The 23,261-nt window shown below is 44.3% G+C and overlaps 1 protein-coding gene across 1 annotated transcript in view; it reads right to left on the minus strand.

Moving 5' to 3' along the window:
- Positions 1–23,261, minus strand: part of CCS (copper chaperone for superoxide dismutase) — a 43,871-nt gene that overhangs the window by 12,695 nt on the left and 7,915 nt on the right. The window contains exons 2-6 of the mRNA XM_033954115.1: positions 20,992–21,064; positions 19,909–20,046; positions 10,258–10,435; positions 9,876–9,936; positions 8,973–9,050 (exon numbers count right to left, since the gene is read on the minus strand). Coding sequence (XP_033810006.1) covers positions 8,973–9,050; positions 9,876–9,936; positions 10,258–10,435; positions 19,909–20,046; positions 20,992–21,064 — 528 coding nt within the window. The remainder of the gene's footprint in view (positions 1–8,972; positions 9,051–9,875; positions 9,937–10,257; positions 10,436–19,908; positions 20,047–20,991; positions 21,065–23,261) is intronic.

A 23,261-nucleotide genomic window follows, 5' to 3' on the forward strand; every position in this document is an offset into this window, starting at 1 on the left:
GCTGCCAGCGAGGGAGGGAAGGGGAGGGAAGTAAGGGAATGATTTTAAAATGCTGTATAGGCCACCCCAGATATGCAAGCCATGGCCTATATATGGGGAAATATGGTATTCAATTTGATCAGTTTAGGCTAGTGGTACAAGCACTGATGTTATCACAATTGGATTAATAATATCCTACATGTAGGGTGCTCAAACCATATAAGTAAAAAACTGCAAACCTTACAAAGCACACACTAAAGTTTGACAGTTAACACTGTTGCTAGTCAAACTTCATTAGCTTACTACTGAAGCTAGAATTACTTTCAATCTTTTTCTGAGAGGAAAGGAGAGGAGTAGAGAACATATCTCTGGGTAAATACTCATTATTTTGCTCTAAGTTTTTATAATCTTGGGTATAAAAGCTAAATTGTAGGTTCCTTTATATATCCCACATGAATAGGGAAAAAAAATTACTTATACTAGCCAACTTCAAAGGAGCAACATAAGATCACAAAAAACTGAAGAGGCACATTAAATATCCAAAAATATATGACAACTCTTATCATTAATGCCAAACCATGCTCAGAATTTTCAAGCGTCCCACGGACAGTGGGTGACGTCACTTCTGGTTTTGTAGCTTTGAAAGGAGCAGCACATTTGAAGAGATTTTGTCTGCAGTTTGAAGTTTAAAAGCGAATGGGAGACTTCTGCAGCTGCCAAGTGTTTTGTTTTTTATGTTTCTTGTAGTGTCTTTTTTGTATGTCAGATTGTAACCTGTTTTGTTTATTTTTGTTTTATAGGCCACACTTTTTTTGAATTGATGTCTTAAGGGTCTTCAGAAACAACTGTTGCAAAATGCGTCAGGACCCAGAACCTTTATTGCAAGTTCTTACAAGCACAAGATAAGTATTTTGTATTCTCTGAGTTGTGCCGTTAGTAAAATGATCGAAGTGTGAAGCAACAACATTTAACAACTGACTTGTTTGTCCCAATGTTTAGTCTGTAAATTACACAAAACAAATTCTGAGTATGGTTTGGCATTAATGATAAGAGTTGTCTTATATATTTTTGGATATTCAATGTGCCTCTTCAGTTTTTTGTGATCTTATGTGGTTCCTATATATAGACAGTTTAGATCTTAAAAGAGCACACTTTACTTAGCTAGTCTTCAAAGAATAAAAACTCTTTAAAGTTTTACAGTTTTTAAACTTGAACTTTCTGCTAGAGATAGTCTCTGGTAGGAAGAGCAGGGTCTGGCTTAGTCTTAATTCCCACCCACTCCCTCCCATTCCTTCTCATTTCTTTACTTATAGTCTTAATTTATAGTAAATTATTCTAATTGGGACAACAGGAGAACTCTTTTAATACATATTTTTACTATATTTCATTACCTGCTAAGAATCAAATACTAAATAAAGCACAGAATATAATCTTAAGGCTCTTTATACTAGTCAAATATATTCCTAGTACCTTAATAGGGTTTAATTAATCAGCTCAAAAGATGCAGACTGTAGTCCAGCAGCAAGTAGGATACTATCCATTATTTTGAACTGTCATATGTATGATTACCTTCCACTTGGCAAAAAGTTGCATGTGTGTGCTCACTCAAAGAGCTCCTAGCTCTCAGAGAATGAGTCCGTTCCCTTGAGGCTAAAGTAACAGACTTGAGTTGAGAAAGGACAGAAGTACATAGAGGGGACCTACAGGGATGTTGTAGAGAAGTTCCACTTCCAGGCTGGCAGCCCCTGTGTTACCTTGGAGGAGGTTCTTCGAAAAGGAAAGCATCACCCTGATGAAGTAGGGAATAATCCTGTAGCTAGGACCTGCCCACAAGGGGATACAATATCCTCTTGCACTGAGAATGTGCCTCTAGGAGCTTTTGCTCAAGAGGGAAGAGTTAGGACAGCTGTTGTAGTTGGTGATTTGATCATTAGGCATATAGATTGCTGGGTGGCTAGTGGGCATAAAGGTCACCTGGTCACTTGCCTGCCTGGTGCGAAGGTGGCAGACCTCATGCGTCAGATAGGATTTTAGATAGTGCTGGAGAGAAACCAGCTGTCTTGGTACATGTAAGTACCAATGACTTAGAAAAATATGAGAGGGAGGTTCTGGAAGCCAAATTTTAGCTCTTTTGTAGAAAGCTGATATCCAGATCCTCCAGGGTAGCATTTTCAAAAATGCTCCCAGTTCCATGCATAGGACCGAAGAGGCAGGCAGAGCTCAAAAGTATCAATGCATGTTTGAGATGATGGAACAGGGATGAGAGATTTAGATTTGTTAGGAACTGAGCAACCTTCTGGGAAAGGTGGAGCTTATTCCAAAAGGATGGACTCCACCTTAACCAGGATGAAACTATGCTGCTGGCACTAACATTTAAAAAGGAGATAGAGCAACTTTTAAACTGAGATGGGGGTGCTAAGCTGACATTTGCCCAGAAGCGGATGGTTCAGTGTGGAGTATCCTTGAAGGATACTATTGAGATAGGATTTTTAGGGAGTCTCAATAGAGAGGTTTCAATAATGGTGAAAGAAAGCCAGGAATATTTAAGAAGAAGACAGAGTAAAGGACTCAAATTATCCCTGTCATCTTCTCAGCAGTCTGTAGATACACGGAAAAAACATAATTTGAAATTTCAGTATAAAAATGTTAGAAGACTAAAAAATTAAATGGAAGATTAAGTTTTCACCTTTGATAATCTTCTTTCTGTTAGTCCCTGGAGGATTCAGTACGCTAGGTGTTCAATCCCTTCCCACAATCCAGGAGTTGCAGAAATCCAAACACTTTTCTAAGCACATACTCCTCCCACCTTAGAGAGAGAGTTAGAGTCCCTTGTAGTTCAGTCCCAAAACCAAGCAACATACTTGAACAAATCCATGACAAGGAAGGGGATACTGGGGAAGCTCCCCAGCAACATAAACAATTTGTGAACTGGTCTGCTTTGCAAAAATGAAAACAAGCAATAAACAGGCTCCAAGACAACACAGAAAAACCATTGAGGAACAATGTAGAACTAACCTGCTGTGTGCAATGAGCACCCACATGAGACAGCCTTCAGTAATGCATACTCACAGAAGTGGAAAACTTCCCACAGGATCCATGGAAGCCTGGATGAAAGTGACTGGTAAGTAACCAGTGGAGGGACCACAGGAAGTGGTCAGAAGACCTAGAGGGAGGCATCCAGATGAGTCCAAGGTCCTAGGTTGATGGGGATTGGCGAATGACTGGCAGGGCTGGTGATGACCAGCAGAGAGACTGGTAATGGTGCCAGGAGCTGCCAGAAGACTCAGAAGGAAGCAGCCTGTAGAACCAGAGATCATTGGCCAAAGGTGATTGGTGAGTGACTAGCAGGGCCAGTTGTGACCAGCGAAGAAACTGGTAATGGTACCGGAAGAAGCCCAAAGATCTGGAGGGCCAATGAGGGTTGGAGAGGACCATTGAAGAGTGAGAGACCCTGGACTGTCAGTCACTGGAGAGTTACCGGTGAAGAGCCTGCTGGACCGGTGGCAACCAGCGGAGAGACTGATAATGGTACCGGAAACTGTCCAAAAACCCAGAAGTCCAAGGAAATATTTGGAGATAATCCAGTGGCAACTAGGGAAGAGCTAAACCCCAACCACCACATCAAGGTGGGAAAACCTGGTAAAGGCATGAAGAGAGGCCCCCAAGTGGCCACCCTACAAATCTCATCAGACGAGACAGCACGGGATTCAGCCCATGCGGAAGCCATTCCTCTGGTAGAGTGAGCCTTCACCCCAAGGGAAGGCTTCTTCTCCACTGACACACAAGCAGCGGAAATGGTAGCATGGATCCATCGAGAGATTGAAGCCTTGGAAGCAGGCTGATCCCAACGCAAAGAGCCCGCCAAAACAAACAGATGGTCCGAAAGACGAAAGTCATTCGTGGCCTCCAGGTATCTCAAAAGGAGACACCACACATCCAAAGATTGCAAAACACAGTTCTTAGACTTGGAACCCAACTGAACAAAGGTGGGTAGCCGATCTTCCTGGATGACGTGGAATACGGAAATCTACTTCTGAAAAAAAAGAAGGCACTGTTCACAAAATAACCACAGACTTCGTGACGCAGAGAAAAGGATCTCCACATAACAAAGCCTGAAGCTCCAACACTCTCTGTGCCGAAGTGACCACCACAAGGAAAACGGTCTTGATGGTAAGATCTTTCAGAGAAATCCCATCCACAGGTTCATAGGGCAGACGAGCCAGCGAGTGGAGAAACAGATTCAGAATCCACGCAGAATAAGGCAGGCTCAAGGGAGGCTGCAGCCCTTCACCCCCCCCTCCCCCGTAAAAAGTGTACAACGTCTGGGGGAGATGCCAGAGAACCTCTAAGAGAAGAAGGTCCCAAACACGACAGTCCCGCAATCTAGACACGTAGCGAAAAAACGCCAGACCCTTCCTGAGGTCAGCCTGCAGGAAGGCCAGAACATGTGCTACCAATGGGGCCAAAGAGTTCACTTGAACCCCGGCACACCAAACCTGAAAACACCTCCAGGTTCGCGGAGGCCAACACCGTCAACTTCCTCTGGACAGGGACCATTCTCCCGGGTCCAGAATCTGATGCCTGAGGAAGTCTGCCAGCACATAGTTCACTCCGGCCACATGAGCCGTGGACAAAGCCAGTAGATGTTTCCCTGCCCAGGCAAAGAGCAACCTTCTTGCAAATCACATTGGGGGATATGGGAAATCTGGGTCTCCAATAAGGAGCACCTAACTGGGCCTCGGCATGTGCGGATCGCCGGACTAGATGGACCTAGGTCTGATCCGGTGAAGGCGTTTCTTATGTTCTTATGACTCCCCACGCCTCCCTGATGGCTGACATAGGCAACAGCCGTGGCATTGTCTGAGAACACACAGATGGCTCTTTGGTGGAGGCACCTTCAAAATCTCAGCAGTGCCAAACAGATCACGCGCAGCACCAGTCGATTGATCGACCACCTGCTCTCCAGTGCAGTCCACTGGCCCTGGACCGGCACAGACCCACAAACTGCTCCCCAACCGGAGAGACTCGCGTCTGTCGTCAGGGTCATACCACTGTGCGTCGCCGCCAACCAAAGCAACTTCACTCCCAGTGCATCCCCCTGAGGATTCCACCAAGTCAGAAGGGACAACTGGAGAGGACAGAGGTGAGTGCATGCCCACGGAAACATAGCTATGGCATCACCATGAGACCCAAAACCTGTAGATACTACCAGGACATCAGAGCTGAAATTGCTAACATGTTCCGGATGGCACTCAAGCTTGAGCTTCCTGGGTTCCAGCAGGAATACCCGGTTCCTACCTGTGTAGAACCAGACTCCCAGGTACTCCAAGTCCTGCGTCGGCTCAAGATGATTCTTCTTGAGGTTGATCACCCAGCCAAGACTTTCCAGCAAGTGCACCACCTGAAGATCCGCCTTGCGGCATTCCCTCAGTGAGGGAGCACTGAACAGCTAATCTTCTCGGTACAGATGAACTAGCACCCCTAGGGAGCGCAAATGGGCAGCAACCACCACCATGACTTAGAAGGATCTGGGCACTGATGCCAGCCTGACGGGCAGCACCGCAAACTGGAAGTGTCTCCCTAGAAAGTGAAATCTCAGGAGCCTCCTGTGAACCGGAAAAATCCGGGATGTGGAGGTACGCTTCCGTGAGATCAAAGGAAGCAAAAAGCTCCCCTGGCACCACCGCTGCCACAACATAACACACCGTTTCCATCTGGAAACGTGGAACTCACAGGAAGGCATTCACTGCCCTCAAGTCCAGAATAGGCCCTAGCACATTTAAGGTGACCCTCCAGGGACTCCCAAGCCACCCCCTATCCAAATCCAGAATGTTCAGAAAGAAAGTGGGCAGCATACGTTGATCAGGAAGAAACAGCCTGCCAGCAGCTAGAGGTCCGACACCAGGGTAAAGCACCTGAGGACTCAGAAAGGAGGGCAGGTCACGGTCAGACTGAAAGAGCCTGAGCACAGCTGGGACAATCCCAAGCACTGGGGACCTGCTGGCAGTGGGATCCCAAAAATCCACTAAAGTAGAGGGCGAAAAGCGGGCCCCTTTCCTGGACCCCCGCAAAGTCACAGGCCCCAATTCGGGGGATGAAGAATCGCTGGAGGGTATTCTGCAAGTCTTGCGGACACGACCCCGAGACACGAGGGAAGAATGCTCAGGTTGGCCAGACCTGGACTGGGTCGAGGCCGAGGCCAATTGCGTCGAGGTCGAGACCAGTGGGCTCACAACCGAGGAAATCTACGTAGTAAGGATAGCCTTAAGCATGTCCTTGAACATAGGCACCGAGACCAAAGGATGTTGGGTCAGAGGTGCAGCTGTGCGCTCCTTCGGGGGCGACCTCGAGGAAGAGTACTCCCTACGTGAGGAGGCAAGCTTTGAATGAGGTCTCGAAGAGGCTGATGAGGCAGCACTCACATGAGACTCCAAGGTAGGCTTTTTTGCCAGCACACCTGAGGAGGGAAGAGGAGACTTACCCATTTTTGGCAGCACTTTCGGCAGATTTAATATACAAGCAATTGTTGTTATCTTCATTTTTTGCGGTATACTTTATACCTTATTTACCATGGACCCCTGATGAAGGTGTTTGTTCGAAACACGGACCGTGTTGGGTCCCTTGGTTGGTAATAAGGTTTTTATATTACTGCAATTTATTTTGGGATAATAAATTTTTGCCTGCATTGTGTACATTGTCTGCAGTTTGTTCTCCTGCTTCTGCTTTTAGCCCTTCCCTATTATGTAACCCTTCATTGTTATCTTTTTCTAAAATTTTGGAGTTCCACCCCCTCTCCCATTGTTGTCTGTAAGTCTATCTATTTTTGTTAACGTATGTGTGAAATGTTCCTGTTATCCCTTTTTACTTTTTTATATTTGTAATTCGGTTTGAAACTACTGTATTTTTCGCTCCATAAGACACACTTGATCATAAGACGCATCCTAGATTTAGAGGAGGAAAACAAGAAAAAATACATTCTGAACCAAATTCTCGCTGCCAGGTTTTGTACCCAACCCCATACTCCTTGTCAGGCTCTGCACCCTGTGCCCCCTCTGCTGGTCTAGTGGTGGGCAGGGACATATCACAGGGCAGGCAGGCTGGTCTAGTGGCAGGCAGGCCTAGTCTAGTGGATTTACAAACTAATAATACAAATCGACATTAACAAGACATTACTAACATATGAGAAACAGAAGGATAAGGGAGGAACTCCATAAAATATATAGGATAGTGAGACATTTAGGGGAAGTACATAGGGGAGGGGGAATCCTGTCTGAGATGGGCTTAGAAGGCATAGTTTAGATTTCAAAAGCATCAGTGAATAAGAAGGTTTTCAGTTTTCAGTTTTGATTTGAAGTGGTTTAATTGGTTTTCTTCTCTTATAGGGGTTGCACACAGTCAATTTCTCTCCAAGATCAAGGACCTACACCAGATCCAGGCTCCTAGAGATAAAGGACCCTGACTGGGAGAGTAAAGGCACTGAAACAGAGCCCTCTTTGTCTCAGTTTTCCTTAGACTGGACCTCCCTGTCTTGCGTACAACACTATTGCTGGGGAATTGCGTTCTTTGGGAAGGAACCTCTGGTGCCAGCATGTCCATGATCCTCGAATGTTCCATGCAGCCCTTATTAATCATGTAAGCTTCAAACATCATATTGATGAATTCAGAGGGAAACCCCAGTCCAGGATGTCCAGATGGCTCCTGTGGACACTTATGAGCTCCTTTCTGGGGTTTTGCAGCAGGGCCACAGCTGCACTTCACCAGGAACGCACTTGTGTTGCTCCCTGGCTGAAGCCTGGCCATTTTTCCTGGTCCGGCTGAAGCCTGGACGTTTTTCCTGGCCCTCGTACCATCTGGGCACTATCACCCCTCCCCCCTGAGGGACTAGGAGCTGGCTAAACCAGTGGCTCCTGCCCCCCCCCCCCCCACTTGGTATGTGGGACACGGATGATCCTTAGACAGCCATCCAGCACAAATCTGGCATGAATCCAAAGTATCCAAGCCTGAGAAGTCCATCACTCCTGTTTTAAAGCAAAAATGAGGTGTTTTGAGGTAGATAGAAGCTTTTATTTTAAAACTGGAAATCCAAGATGGCCACTGCGGCAACAATTTTAGTGCCAAAAATGGCCTGGATGTGCTACATTAGGGTCCAAAAACTATTGATTTGGGGATTTTAGAGGTAGGAGACCCTGACTCTAACCTGAGAACACAGGCTCCCCCCCAAATAAAAAACAACAACAAACCAGCTGTGTGCTGGGAACTGCAAGTGCTGAAGCTGTAGACAGTTTATAGGGAGAACCTCTCTTTCAACAAACCTGGAATCTGGACAACTTGTCTCTTCAGATTGCCTCTCAGGCCCAATGAACTGGCCAGAGACCTCAACCCTCACTGGACCTTGTGCACGCAGACAGGGTGAGGAAACAGTTGGCTCCAATCCTTGAAAAACCACCACAGAGCCACTCAGCCTGCACTCAAGCCCACTGCTGATGAACCAGGGCGAGTCTTTCTCCCAAGGGATTGATCCTGGAGCCCCCAAACTTTTAGTGCAGGCTGTCCAAGTGGGTGCACTGCAAAGCAGTCTGCTCCTTGGAAGCAGACCATCAACCTTAGAGTCTACGCTCTCCCGCAGCTAGAGATGCCCCAAGATTGAGATCCTCTGCAGCACTGAAAAGCCTTGTAAACAGTAAGCAAAAAACAAATTTAACTGAAAAATAAACACAAGCAGAAAAGACAGGCTCTTACCATCTTACTTATAGAGCGACAACTGAAGAAATGGAGGACAAACCAGAGGGATGGGAGGCAGAGCAAAGGAATGTTAATGAGGCCCTCTACAAGAATTCTCACGAAAAGAGATTGACTACCACAAGGTTTAGGAATAAAGTGTCTTTCGTACTAGAAATATAGAATAAGGTATCAGAGAAGAAGATGAAAAGGTAAAAGATGTAAAGAGAACAGGAAGTGAGATGAGATTGAGATGAAAAAAATTTTACATTCACCTTTAAATGACTGTTTTCCATCCTAAAGACAGCTCTTCCATCAGCTCCGGCCTCCACATTTCCCAGGTCCCCAGCATGCTAGAAAAGAAATCTTCAGTGTTATTATTTCTCCTAGCACAAAACCTGAAAGGGCCACCATGGGTCCTCCCAACATAGCAAATGGGAGCACCTGCTACGACATAATAATCCATGAATATAAAGCACAAAAGTACCTTATATACCGAATAGAACTAACCAAATATTCATATTTGATTCAGCACCAAATAGTGCCCTAAACACATTATTTGTATTCAGCCAAATAGTAATTTAAATTCTAATACGAATAATCCAGGGCTCTATGGTGCTAAATCCTACCGAGAAACATTTGACCTATAATTTTGTGTCACTTCTTTTATTATTCGTTATGTTAAAGCTCAATGTCCATTATTCTACTTGTCCTGATTTGTTTTAACATTTTATGTATGTAACCATTTTGTAAACTATTTTGATATAAAACAGTATAAAACATTTTTAAAATAAATTATTCGTATTTGGCCACATAATTTTTTTCATTATTCTTATTTGGTCATTGCTATTCAGCACAGCTCCAGTACAGAATGTGACCTAATTGCATTGCTGTATTCCAACCTGTACTATCAATAAACACCTAGGAGACAGGACACCAAGAGGGTAAGGCACAAGGCTTGAGAGAAGAAACACATTCCTAATGAACTCTTAGATAAAGCACTGTGTTCTTCATTAGTAGGCACATATACCCTTTCACTGCCATAAGCAACTTCTGGGAAAGAGGAAAAAAAGGTAATATTGTGACCCCACCAGCTCTGCCTCTTTAGTTGTGCCAGAGCACTAAACAAACACCACCCAGATTGTTGTATAAGGATCTCATGCTGCGGCATTACTTACCCGCACTGCATCCTCCGGTCCTCCATGCAGACTGCCCTCAGTATCAAAGTGCATGCCACACCTGCACCAACAAATTGTCATCGTATCATTATTATATTTTGTGAATCTGCCGCATCTCCTTCCAGCAGGGTACAGATGCACTTTATTTTCAGTAGGAGATAGTGGCAGAACCATATAAACAGCCATTGCTAGGTTGCATGACAAGCGAAGCACTTTTCAGGAAAAACAGATTTTCAAAGAAATAAGACCACAATAAATTATTTAGAAAATCATAGAGGAGCTTACTGTGCCTTACCCACTTCTTACTGCTCCTCCCACCCTCTGCTTTATAACATGTTTCACCTGGCAGATTACAATGGGTATCTGGGGATATCACTGTTACCTGAAACATTCTTCAGTCAGGTCTCCAAACTCATGTACATGAAACCCATGTTTGCCAGGGCTCAGACCATCAATGACACCATCAATGAGGCACTTCTTTTCAGACAATTGCAGGAAGTGCACCACGCCCTGAATCATCCCAGCTCCAGATATCAAGGCCACAGCTGCACCAAGGTTATCTTAAGAGAGATAAGGGAAAAAATTACAAGTATTTTTTATTCTTTAACCTTTAAATAATTCCTCGCTCATCTCTTCACCCTTCCCTAGGAGAAGTCATCAGATGAGCAGAAACTGCATCTAAAACTGTGCTATGTAGAGCTACCACAAAAAGGCACCCTGATACAGTAAATGAAGTTACTTACCTGTAATGGAAGTTCTCTGTGGACAGCAAGATAAGTCAGCCATATGTTGGAGATGTCATTCAACATTCCCGATTTTGCATTTGCTCTCCCAGAGCTCTGAGCATGTGCAGGTTGTGCTAGCCCTCTTGTTCCTCAGTGTTTCCCCTAGCTGGAGAAGCAGGATCACCAGCAGGGGAGGAGGGAGGGTGTGTGTGGCTGACTTATCCTGCTGTTCACAGAGAACTTCTGTTACAGGTAAGTAACTTCACTTTCCCTATGGACAAGAAGGATGAGTCAGACACACGTTGGTGACTGTAACTGTGAGATGCAGAGGGGCGAGAGAGGGTGCCCCTTGAAGGGATGGTCCCCTCTGCAGCCTGCTATCTTGTTGAGGGAAAGTGAGACTGCAGATTGACTCGTTGAGAGAGTATGTGAGACCAGGTGTTTGTTTTGCTTTGCATGAATTACGAACTTTATTCTATTCTCTTTTACCAACAAGGTAAGTTACATATGGAATAAGAGAGTATACCACTAACATGGTGTTTAGATGAACAACTTTTTTTTTTTTTTTTTAACTGTGCCAACATGGCAGAACTTAAGCTAATAAACCAACTTATCAGTCTGGCAAACAAGAACCCCATAGGGGTGGTCAGTCTTAGGCAGTCTAGGTGCTAATGTTCATTCTCAGGCTTCTGGCTGTCCTCTAAGTGGGGCTTGGTTGCTGCCTGTAGGATGCTGAGACGGTCCAGGCAGTAAAGTCTCAAGTGGACTTTTATGGAAGATGTCCTCAGGCCTGTTGCAGACAGATCAAGCATGTATTGGAGAATTGCTAGGATTGGGCAGGTGAGTGGGTCCTTTCCCTCAAAAATACACCAGATGTTTTATTTTTTATTCAATTTTCTATACCGTTCTCCCAGGAGAGCTCAGAACGGTTTACGTGAATTTATTCAGGTACTCAAGCATTTTTCCCTCTTGTAATGTTCTTGTTATTTTGATGATTGTACTTGCCTGTCTGGGCTGTTTGCCATTCTCAATAAAAATATGTTTAAAAAAAAATAAAATAAATAAAAGCAGACTGAAAACCCACCTTTTTGATATAGCTTTCAATTCTTAACCCTACTCCTCTGCCCTCCAACCCAGCCAGCTGATTAACAGTTTCCCTTAACTGTATCCATGACATCTTGTTTATCTGTCTTGCCTGTTTAGATTGTAAGCTCTTTTGAGCAGGGACTGTTTTCTTACTCTTTGTGACTCTATACAGCACTGCGTGCGTCTTGTAGCACTATAGAAATAATTAGTAGTAGTAGTAGTAGTAGTAGTCAACACCAAAGAAACAGAAAGATCCATGTCCTCCTATACTCTGCAAAATATAAAGATCACACATGCCAGAGATGGTGTTAGAAGAGGACAACTAGGGCATCAGCCAAATTTGAACTTTCTCTTGCATGGGACAAGGGTCAGACTCCGGCACTCTTACGATATATCTGGCTCTGACAGCAGTGTCTACTGTGGTGAGGCTGGCTGGGGTTTTTGGAGGGATGGGATTCTGTATATGCTTCTCCTCTAGATTCCAGTCTGGTTTCTGTTGCGCACCTCTTGGGGAAGGGGTGGGGGGAAGTGTCTGTGGATTGCTTGTTGTATGACTGGTGTGCTTTCTTTTTCTATTTTTCTGCTTTCACTTATCTATTGGTTGGGGACGGGACTTGGTTTGTTTGTGGTTTCAATTATAAAATGGGCTCTGGGCGGTTTGCTTGGCACTGGGTTCTATCTGTGTTGCTGATGTTATCATCGCTCTGCTTTGTATTGCTTGTGCCTCTTTTTGCATATTTTTGTATTGCACTTCGATATTGCCCTGTTAACTTGTTATGACCATGTGAACGTTCTAATAAAGATATTTTTTTAAATGAACCCCAGTGAAACCACTTCTTAGACCATTAATTCCCAGCCCTCCCAAACCCTCGCCCACCTACTCAAACCCCCCTCCCCCCAGTCATGCAGTGAAAAAGAAAGAGAAGCATGAAAGTGTGTGTGCGTGCACCAGTCAGAACTACTATATCAAATCCCCCCAATAGGAGGAATGGCCACATCCCCCAAGCGATTGAGGAGAAAGCTATGCACACGATGAGGTAACAATTGTATATAGGGGCCCCATACAGAATAAAAAAGTTTTGATTTCCTAAAAGTCAAATGAAGATCCCAGAATTTCCATAACAATAACTCATGAAGACGACTGCGCCAATGCCAGAAGGAAGGAGATGTCTCCTGCGTCCAATGTTGTAAGATGCACTTTTCCCCTACAATACAAGATTTGAGAACCCATAGACGAGGACCCTTATCCCGGACCCCTAACAGAGCAACCTGCCCCAGAAGAACACCTAAGATGTAGCCGAAGTGGTTGCTGGAGGATATCCGCACGATACCGAGCCCACCAATATTGAATAAGTTGGGGACAGGTCCAAAAATAATGTATGAAAGTATTTGAGGCTTGATGACATCGATGACAAAGATGTGAGGAAATACCTCCCATCAAAAAGAGACCATGTTGAGAAACATAAACACGACATATTGGAACTCCTGCAATTCCACAGAACCATCCCAGCAGGGAATAAGCCACAAGAGTCAAAAGAAGTTCTCCTCTCGAATATCCATAGCCAAATCTTTGCCCCAGCGAGCTAAAATGGATGCAATCTATTTAGCTGGAAGACGTTGCACCAACCACCGGTGAAAATACGCAATAGAAACATAGAATAAGACGGCAAAAAAGGGCCACTGGCCCAACAAGTCTGCCCACTCTAAGGACCCTCCCCCTAAGCACTTCCATGAAGTGAACCCACATGCTTATCCCATTTTTTCTTAAAATCGAGCACTTGCTTGCCTCAATTACCTGAAGTGGAAGATCATTCCAACAATCAACCACCCTTTCAGTGAAGAAATACTTCATAGTGTTGCTATGAAATCTCCCACCCCTGAGTTTCAACGGATGCCCTCTTGTTGCCATAGGTCCTATAAGGAAAAAGATATCTTCTTCTACCTCAATACGGCCAGTTAAATATTTGAACGTCTCTATCATATCTCCCCTCTCTCTGCGTTCCTCGAGAGAGTATAGACAGTGATTCCTCAGTATCAGGAGCAAAAAGATCATCCAAAAGTTGAGCTACATTCATTGATAAGGAAGCAGCAGACAATGATTTTACATAATGACTTCATTGCCCATAAGCAAAAAGCTCTCCCCCCGCCAACCCCCTTGACCTCCCAGGGAAGTCAAAGGTATCAGCCGGCCCTTAGATGTAAGAAAATGCTGGAGCTGAACAAATACAAAAGACTCCCATCTACGGTACGTAGAACTCTCCATCCCTGGCAAGAAATCCCCATTACCTTGCAATGGCAAATAGCAAATACAACGAGCACTAAAACGATCCCAAGGAGCCAAGGCTTTCCATAAACTCTGGCCACCTGGAATAAGACAGAAGAACAAATATGTAACGGTAGAGCTCCCGGACGAGCATGGCGTACATAAAGAGGATGAAGAGGGGCACACCAAGTACATTCCATAGCTAAGGGAGTATGAAACTCCATAGAGTTGAATCAGTCACCTAGATGTCTAAGAAGACAGGCCAAGTTATAGAGCCTCAGATCTGGGATTCCTAACACCCCTCTGCGCCAGTTACCCACCAAAATCGAAAAGGACACCTTGGCCTTCTTCCCTCCCCAGCAGAACCGGCTAAGCATGCGATGTAGGGTCTTAATGTCCGTAGCACACAAATATATTGGAAGAATTTGTTGGCAGTACAACCATCTAGGAAAGATAACCATTTTATAAAGACTAATACGCTCCATAAGAGATAAAGGAAGGGCTTCCCATTGTTTAAACGAAGATCTAGTGGCTGCCAACAGACGGGAAATATTAAGGTCATAAAGATTCGCGATATCCGCACTTAGAGTTATATTGAAAGGAGGACGAAGCTTTGCGCAAAGGACAATGAAACCTCTCCCTGGGAAGGCCAGGAGGAAAAAACTCCAGATATTCAGATTTAGCAAAATTCAATTTGAAGCCTGAGAAGTCACCAAACTCCACAAGAGTTTCCAACAAAGCCGGCAAAGATCGACTAGGGCGAGTGATGAGCATCAGCAGATTATCTGCAAAGGCAGATAACTTACAGGTCTCAGAACCATGAACCACCCCCTCAATCTCAGGATTAAACAAGATATCCCTAATCAAAGGATCCAAGGTAAGCACGAGAAGAAGAGGGGATAAAGTGTAGCCCTGCCTTGTACCCCATAACACTGCAAAGGAGTCTGACACAGCCATTCACTGCAATTCGAGCTTGCGGAAGACAATAAAGCAACCGGATTGCTGATAAGAAATCGCCTGAGAAGCCATAAGTTTGGAGCACCTCAAACATAAAGGTCCAATTGACCGTATCAAAAGCCTTCTCTGCATCAAAACATATGAGCAGAGAAGGCATCAAGTTCCTCCAAACCTGCTCCAGAGACAAGAGAATCCGCAAAAGGTTTTTCGAGACTGACCAACCACAAACAAAGCCCACCTGCGGGTCCGCTAATAGCTGAGGTAGCACCCAAGCCATTTTATTTGCCAGGATCTTAGCAAAAAGCTTAGCCACAAAGGCCAACAAAGAGATAGACCAATACGATTGCACCAAAAGAGGATCTTTCCCAGGCTTCAACAGCACCACCACTAGAGCTTCCTGTAGTGAGCTCGGAAGCATTCCCTCTGACAAAAAGGAATTAAAGATGCTTTTAATCTTCAAATTGTGCTTAAATTTTATATTAGTTTTCTTCTTTGATTGCACTTTCCCTCCCTATTGTTCTTTCCATAAATGGTTCTCCACTGTACTTTAAGATACTGAATTGTAGTTCTGATCCCTCTTACCTCGTGTTTTAATCGGTCTATAAGTCTATTTGTCTAACCCATTATTTTAAATTTTAAATTGTATGTTTAAATATATGTTTATACTTTTACCAATTTTGTACTTCGCTTAGTAAAACTAAATAAGCGATTCATCAAATTAAAATAAAACACTGGTCTGAGAGACATTTGGAGTATTGAGAATAAGCACCAAATTACTGCGTCTCAATGGCTACGAATTTGGACTTGGAGGATGAGATGTACAGTCTCGGCATCTATGAGACAAACTTGTTTTTTTCTGTTACATACAGCATTATGAACCCCTGTTCGATTAGAAAAATTGGATAGCTCTAAGTCTAATAAATGTTGTTTTTTCTATTTCGAGCAAAAAGGGTGTACTAAAGTTAGAGAATGTGCTAAAAGAGATGGAATGAGAATTACCTGATAGAGTAGTAAAGGGCACAGAATTAGTAGGAATTAGAGTATTACATATGGAGGTGATTTTATTTGAGAAGTAGTTAGCCAAATCCTGTGCTGAAAGACTAGTAGAGGATATGGATAAGTTATTGTTATATGGATGAGTTATTGTTTCCTTTTGTAGTAAGTGATTTTACGAATACATACAAGGCTGAAGAGTTTTTGGCTGCAGTAATTTTTTTGTTATAATATTTTTTTTTATTTTCCTGAATTTGCTTTTTAATAATAATTTATTTCTTAAATACCGCTATACCGTGAAGTTCGAAGCGGTTTACAATAAAGATACATTTGACAGTACATGGGATGCAAGTGGTTTACATTAAAGATTCATTTTGTCAGTACATGGGATACAAGTGGGTTACAATACAAGTGGTTTACTATCAAGGTGCATTTTTAAAGAGTGTGGCTTTATCTGTATAGTGGTAGAGTAAAGTAGGTGTATAATGACGATGCCAGCGTCTTTCGAGAGCCCGAACCTGGTGTCTTAATAGAACTAGTTCTGGTATGAACCAGGGTTCTTTTTTTATTATATTAGTGAACAAATTTTGATATTGAATGGGGGCTAGATCATCTACGAGCTTTTGAGTTGCCTTTATCCATGAATCTATCTGTGCGCCTATTGATCATGTTGGTCCCAGGATCTGGTTTCTGTTTCTCTCTATCTTCTCTTAACTCACTCACCATGGTCTCCTGCCCATTTGACATTTCTTCATGTTTACCATCCATCTTCCATCTTTGTGTACCTATCATTCCCCATGTTCATCATCTCTCTGTGCTGTGTCCTCTATGCTTCCCTTTACAGTATCTCTCCTGCATCCATCTCCCCACAATCATCATCACCACTGTATATCCCTATCCTCTCCTCCTGTATCCGGCATCACTCCTTTGTGTCCCTATGCCTCCAAGTCCAGCATTTGCCTTCTGGTTTTATATTTGCAGTATATTAAATAAATTGTACTTAAATTGAACTTCTCCCCATGTCTTGAATCTTCCTTCTGTGTCCAAATAACCCTCCCATGTTTGGCATTGTCCCTTTGTGTCCATACACCCATGCAGCATCTCACCTTTGTATCCATGTCCCTATGCTTCCCTCTGTTTTTGTATACCTCCCTGTGTCCAGCTTATCTGGTCTGTTCCTCCCCCATACTAATGTGTGTATGTGTGTCTCTCTCTTTCCTTCCTCTGCTATGTGTTTATTATTTCACCCCCTCTTTCTTCATCCCCTTGGTTCAGCATTTCTCTTTCCATTCTCTCTCCTCCTCCTTTCAGGTCCAGCACCTTTCTCCCTTCCTTCCAGTGCCCCAAGGGTCCAGCACCTCTCTCACTTCCTTTTCCTCCCCTCCATCCCCCTTCTCATGGGCCCAAAACCAGCCCCACCCTCACCATAGTCCAGAACCTTTCTCCCTTCCCTCCAACAGCCCTCTATGTATCTAGCAATTCTCTCTAGATCCAGCCAGCCAGCCACCCCCCCTTGGGTCCAGCACCCTATATCCCTTCCCCTCCAGTCCCAACTCCAGTGTCTCTCTCCCTTCCCTCCAGCCTCCCCCTCTTTGGGACCAGCACTTCTCTTCCTTTCTTTCAGCTCCAGCCAGTCAGATTTAGTGTCTTTCTCCCTTCCCTACAGCCACCTCCTCCCATAGGTCCAGCACTCTCCCTTCCATCCAGCTCCAGCCAGCTACCCATTCCACATCCCTGCGAGTCCAGCACCCTTTTTGTCTATTCCCTCCAGCTTCTCCCCCCAAACAGAGCAGCATTTTCCTTCTAACAGTGGCAGCACCTTTTTCCTACCCCAGCATCTACTTAGCCTTGCATTCCCTACCTCTCTTCCTCAGGGCCAACAGTTCCAGCTTCCCCCTCTCATGGGTCCAGCCTCCTCTCCCCCTTCCTGCTGCTGGCATATACCTTGTAGAAGAGCGAGCCAATCTCTACACAGGTCTGCTCAATGGTGCTCGAGGCACACTACCAGGCTCCTCCTTATGAGATGCAACTTCCTGTCTTTGCAAAAAGAGGAAGTTGCATCATAAGGAGGCACCCGGCAGAAGGAAGGCCACGAGCACCGTAAAGCAGACCTATGTAGGGATAGGCTCACTCTTCTACAAGATATATGCCAGCAGCAGAGAGGGAGAGCAGAGGGAAGCCAACTGGATATGCGAGTGAGGGGGGGCTGGAGCTACTGGACCCACAATTAAAGGGGAGGGTGAGGGGACCTGGACCTGTGAGAGGGTAGGGATGTTGGGAACAGTGGGTAACTTGTAGAGCTGTGGTTCCTCGTGGAATCAAAGCCTCTTACAGCTCCTATGGAGCGGCAAAATGCTTTATTCCACCCCTGCGGTAAACACATCATATTTTTATCTGCTCCTGTAGGTTAACTGCGGTTGCCGTGGGCTAATCACGGGAAACAGTCACTGTATCATTCTCTAGTAAGAAGCATGCCATCTAAGGCAGCGGTCTCAAACACGCGGCCCGCAGGCCACATGTGGCTCTCCAGGTTTTATTTGCGGCCCGCGGTCTGGAGGCCATCATTCTCTTCCTTTTAGAGCAGCAGCCAGCTCGTTTGCTCAAAGCTGCGGGTTGGCGGCTCCTTGCGCTATCCACTCCTGCATCGGAAGCCTCTCTGATGTCACAACATCAGAGAGGCTTCAGACGCAGATCTCGCAAGGAGCCACCACCCGAGGCTTTGAACGAACGAGCCGCCAGACACGCTGCTGCTCCAGTGGCGTACCAAGGGGGGGGGCGGTCCACTGTTCTCTTCCCTGCAGGCCGACCAACTCTGGCGTCCCGACGTCAATTCTGACGTCGAGAGGACGTTCTGGCTAGCCAATCGCTGCCTGGCTGCCCGGAACGTCCTTTCCGACGTTAGAATTGACATCGGGCAGCGAGAGTTGGTTGCCCCATGCAGAAGAGAAGCAGGGAGATGGCCTGTTCCCGATAGCGGCAGCAGCAGCAGCCTATTCCGGGGCGGCGGTGGCATGGGGGAGGGCAGGAAGGAAGGAAGAAAGAAAGAAGGTGGGGTGGGGACAGGGAGCCAGAAAAAAAAGCAAAAAATGGGGCACGGAGGAAGGAAGAAAGAAGGAGGGGGGACAGGGAACTAGAAACAAAGCAAAAAATGGGGCACGGAATCAGAGAAAAACAGGCAGAGAAAGAAAGAAAAAGTTGGGGGAGGGAATGAGGTCTGGAGGAGAGGAAGCATACAGGAGGCTGAAAGAAGGGAAGAAGTATTGGATGCACAGTCGGAAGAATAAAGTGCAACCAGAGACTGATGAAATTACCAAACAAAGGTAGGAAAATGATTTTATTTTCAATTTAGTGATTGAAATGTGCCAGTTTTGAGAAAGAAAAGATATTGAACTTTAAATGTGAGTGCTGCAGAAAAAAATAGAGTACTTGGAGGGCCGCAGAAAAAAATAGTTAATGTCTTATTAAAGAAATGACAATTTTGCATGAGGTAAAACTCTTTATAGTTTATATATCTTTCCTTTTAACTGTTAAAGGAAAGTTTTATAAACTATAAAGAGTTTTACCTCATGCAAAATTGTCATTTCTTTAATAAGGCATTAACTATTTTTTCTGCGGCCTTCCAAGTACCTACAAATCCAAAATGTGGCCCCGCAAAGGGTTTGAGTTTGAGACCACTGATCTAAGGTAATGAATTACAGCTTTAGTGTTCTTTATCTCGGCCTGCTGGTGGATGGACTTAACCCATGTGTCTGGATTCATCTGCTGCTGATGACAGGGAATTGAACAAGTCCACACTTTCCAACCAATATGAGATGTCAGCTACATCAAAATATAAGATGTTTACTGTAGAAAGAAAATGGAGTAGAAAATCTCTGATGCATTTCTGCTTCAATAGATCTTAATTCAAGATACAAATGCCTAGTGTTTTGATATTTTGCCTGCATAGGACATGTGCATACTGTATAGAGGTGATGTATACATGAATACCACCATAGCCATACATACTTACCTTCTGCTGTGTTTCCCATCCCCTTCAGTACAGCCCTTCTACCTGTACTCTCCAGAAGGGCCTGCACCTCCGATACTGTCAATGTGGTTTCCAACACCACAGTCTCCGAGGTCAAGTTCACATCATTGACTTGGATCCCTACAGGAGGAAGAAGGGCAAGAGAGTTTGGTCAGTTTCTGGCATAGGCAACTGCAAGAAGCACACTATTGCCTTTTCATGGCTACTTGTTACTGCAGGGTAGAATGCACAAACTAAATCACTGGCCACTCTCCTCTGTGAGGCCTCTCTTAATACATTGGAATTCAGTCCTCACCAAGCACCCTCCCTTAATGCATGGTCTCTCTCATCTTCCCACCCATCCATCTCTTAGACAGGATACTCCCCCTGCAGCTAGTACTCCTAATTTTCCCTGTTAACAGAAAAGCTTGTCTCTCTCTATCCAAGACTTAGCAATCTATGCAATGATATCTACAAAAAAATCAAATATAACTGTTATGTGCAACATGATGCAAATGTCTGTGATCACAACAGGTGTTAGAAAGGAGCCCTAAATGCCCACACATATGAGCAACTGATAAAAAGCTGAATGCCAGAAAAAACAGACATAATGGTAAAGCATAAAACACAAAAACTGCATTAACTGTATTAGTGCCAAGTAATGGGGGGGAGAGAGAAAACTGTGGCAGAAAGATATAGAAAATATTCCCCATCCTACTGGGTAGTGTACCACAGGCTTCATTAGAAGGAATTTTCAAGCATACCTATTACATCTTATGAACACCAGAAGGAAGCTCTCTTTGGCATACAGTGAGCATTCAACGGTAAATTTGATAGACTGAGATTCTCCACAAATCCTGGGGCTTAGGAGTGAGGCTTATTACTATCATGGTATATGCAAAACTAACCCATTTGGAGATATTGCTCCCCAAGTGTAGTATGTCATGAAAGGCTGATCACTGTGAAAAGACAGTGATAAGAAGATACAGGGAGAGCATGTACAAGGATGGACTTCCAGACTAGGGGTAAAGCTGATACAGAGTGGAAAGCCCCCTTACAAAAGGGGGATGGAGTAGCTGTTCTCACCTGGTATTCCCTGCAGAGATCTCTGGATGGCATCTACACAGCTCTGGCAGGACATCTGTACAGCAAATTCCAGCTAGATAGAAAAGCAAGAAATTCAGAGTAATCTATGGAAATAGTTTATAGTAAAAGGGTGGTGGATTTGTGGGACTACCTCCCAGTGGAGATGATATATCTAAATTAAAGAAAATGCAGGGCAGATAGGATCTCTAAAGGAGAGGACAAGATTCTAGAGCTTAGTACCATATACTGTATACTCAAATAGAAACTAAGTTTTTTGGGTCAAAAAAATGGCCCAAAAATGAGGGTTTTGGTTTATATTTCGAGTCAACCCGGTAGCCATCACTTCTGTAGACCCTTTACAATAACAGGTGCTGTTTTCCTGCACCCTCCCCACCCCGATGATTGGCACTGCTCTCCTGCATGACCAGAGTCACTCTCCTGCACGACCCCTCCCAATGATCAGAGCTGCTCTCCTGCATGGCCCACAATGACTGAAGTACTCTCCTGTATTACCTCAAACTCTATCCCACTGCTGCTGCATTCTCCTTACCAGGCCACTGGTGCTCCAGACATCTGATGCCACAACAATGAATAAAGCTGTTACCGCCAGTGTAGGCTGATCCAGTGCAGGGCCTTGAGCATCTGCGCATGCTCAAGGCCTGCCAGCTCCCACCTTCTCTGAGATTCTTGGATGGGGCAGGAGCCAGCAGACCTTGAGCATGCACAGATGCTCAAGGTCCACACTGGATCAGCATACACCAGTGATAACCGCTTTATTTGTCGTGGCATCACCTGTCTGAAGCACCAACAGTAATGCTCTCTGTCTCCATGACTGCTACTGTTGTACTGTATATTACAAAATACATTACTTAGGCAGATACAGTAAACCGCCTAGCCTGTATACCTTGGTGGTGTAGAAAATTTTACTTGACCAGATGTTTTGACCATACCTCTTAAATTTCATATAACCTGTAATTTTTATGTGATTAAATGCCATCAATCACTATAACTCAGTGGTCTCAAACCTACGGCTCGCCAGGTACTATTTTGAGGCCCTCGGCATGTTTATAATAATCACAAAAGTTAAATAAAACAGTTTCTTGATCATTTGTCTCTTTAGCTATAAATTACAATATTATTATTAAGACTTAGCCAAAAGGAAAGATTTATAAACTATAAAGAGTTTTACTTCATTCAAAATTGTCATTTCTTTAATAAGACATTAACTATTTTTTTCTGAGGCCCTCCAAGTACCTATAAATCCAAAATGTGGCCCTGCTATAACTGGATACCTTGCAATTTCTAAAACTCCTGTTTATCTGGATATCTTTAAATTATTGGGATACATCCTTTTAAATCACACAAATGCCATCTAAGCTTTTGACTATTGACTTCTTAAAATATTCAGGATACTTTTTACAAAGGATGTTGATGATATATGATACTTTTAAAGGAAGAATAACTGGAAGGCTGTTTCATGTATCCATCACTCTTGGTGAAGATTATCGTACTCACGTGCCTACTCCCCTTCTCCTTCATTCTATGACCTCTTGTTCCTAAGCTTCCTTGTCTCTCTATGTGGAGGGGTGTATGGAGGGCAATGGAGTGGGAAATCGGGGGGGGGGGGGGGCATTTACGGTATTTCATGGCTTGCGAAATTTTAACCAGAAAAAAAAGAAAGCGGCAAGGTTTTTAGACTCTCTAACCAGGATCACCCAAGTTTCTAATCTGTTTATATTTGAGTGAACTTTTTTCCCTGTCTTTTTGGGAGAAAAAGGTCACCTCGGTTTATATTCGGATTGGTTTATATTCGAGTATATATGGTAGTTGATATGGGCAGAGTTGATAGGACACTATCTGCCATTTTTTTCTATGTTATTTCATACCATAAGCAGCAGTGATCTGCTGGACTAAGCCTTATCTATAAAAGGCCAGAATCCATAACTACTTGCCAAATCAGTCAATTCAAAACAATAGATAGTTATCCCAGGACAAGCAGGCAGCATATTCTCATATGTGGACGATGTCATCCACGGAACCTGGCACGGACAGTCCAAAGTGAATTGGTGTGCATCTATCAAAGAAGGGAAGAAGTGTCTTCAGCAGCAGGCTGGCTAATCTACTGAAGAGGGCTTTAAACTAGAAATGATAGGGCAGGGTGATTAAAGCCCCCAGGCGAGTATAAGCCCTCAGGTAAGTAAATCACTGAATACCTCTTCAAGGATGGGAAAAGGGGGCAATGGCTGGAAAGAAGTATTTATCCCAGGACA

Source organism: Geotrypetes seraphini, chromosome 8 (genome assembly GCF_902459505.1).
Source record: "Geotrypetes seraphini chromosome 8, aGeoSer1.1, whole genome shotgun sequence".
In the NCBI taxonomy this organism is placed as follows: domain Eukaryota; kingdom Metazoa; phylum Chordata; class Amphibia; order Gymnophiona; family Dermophiidae; genus Geotrypetes; species Geotrypetes seraphini.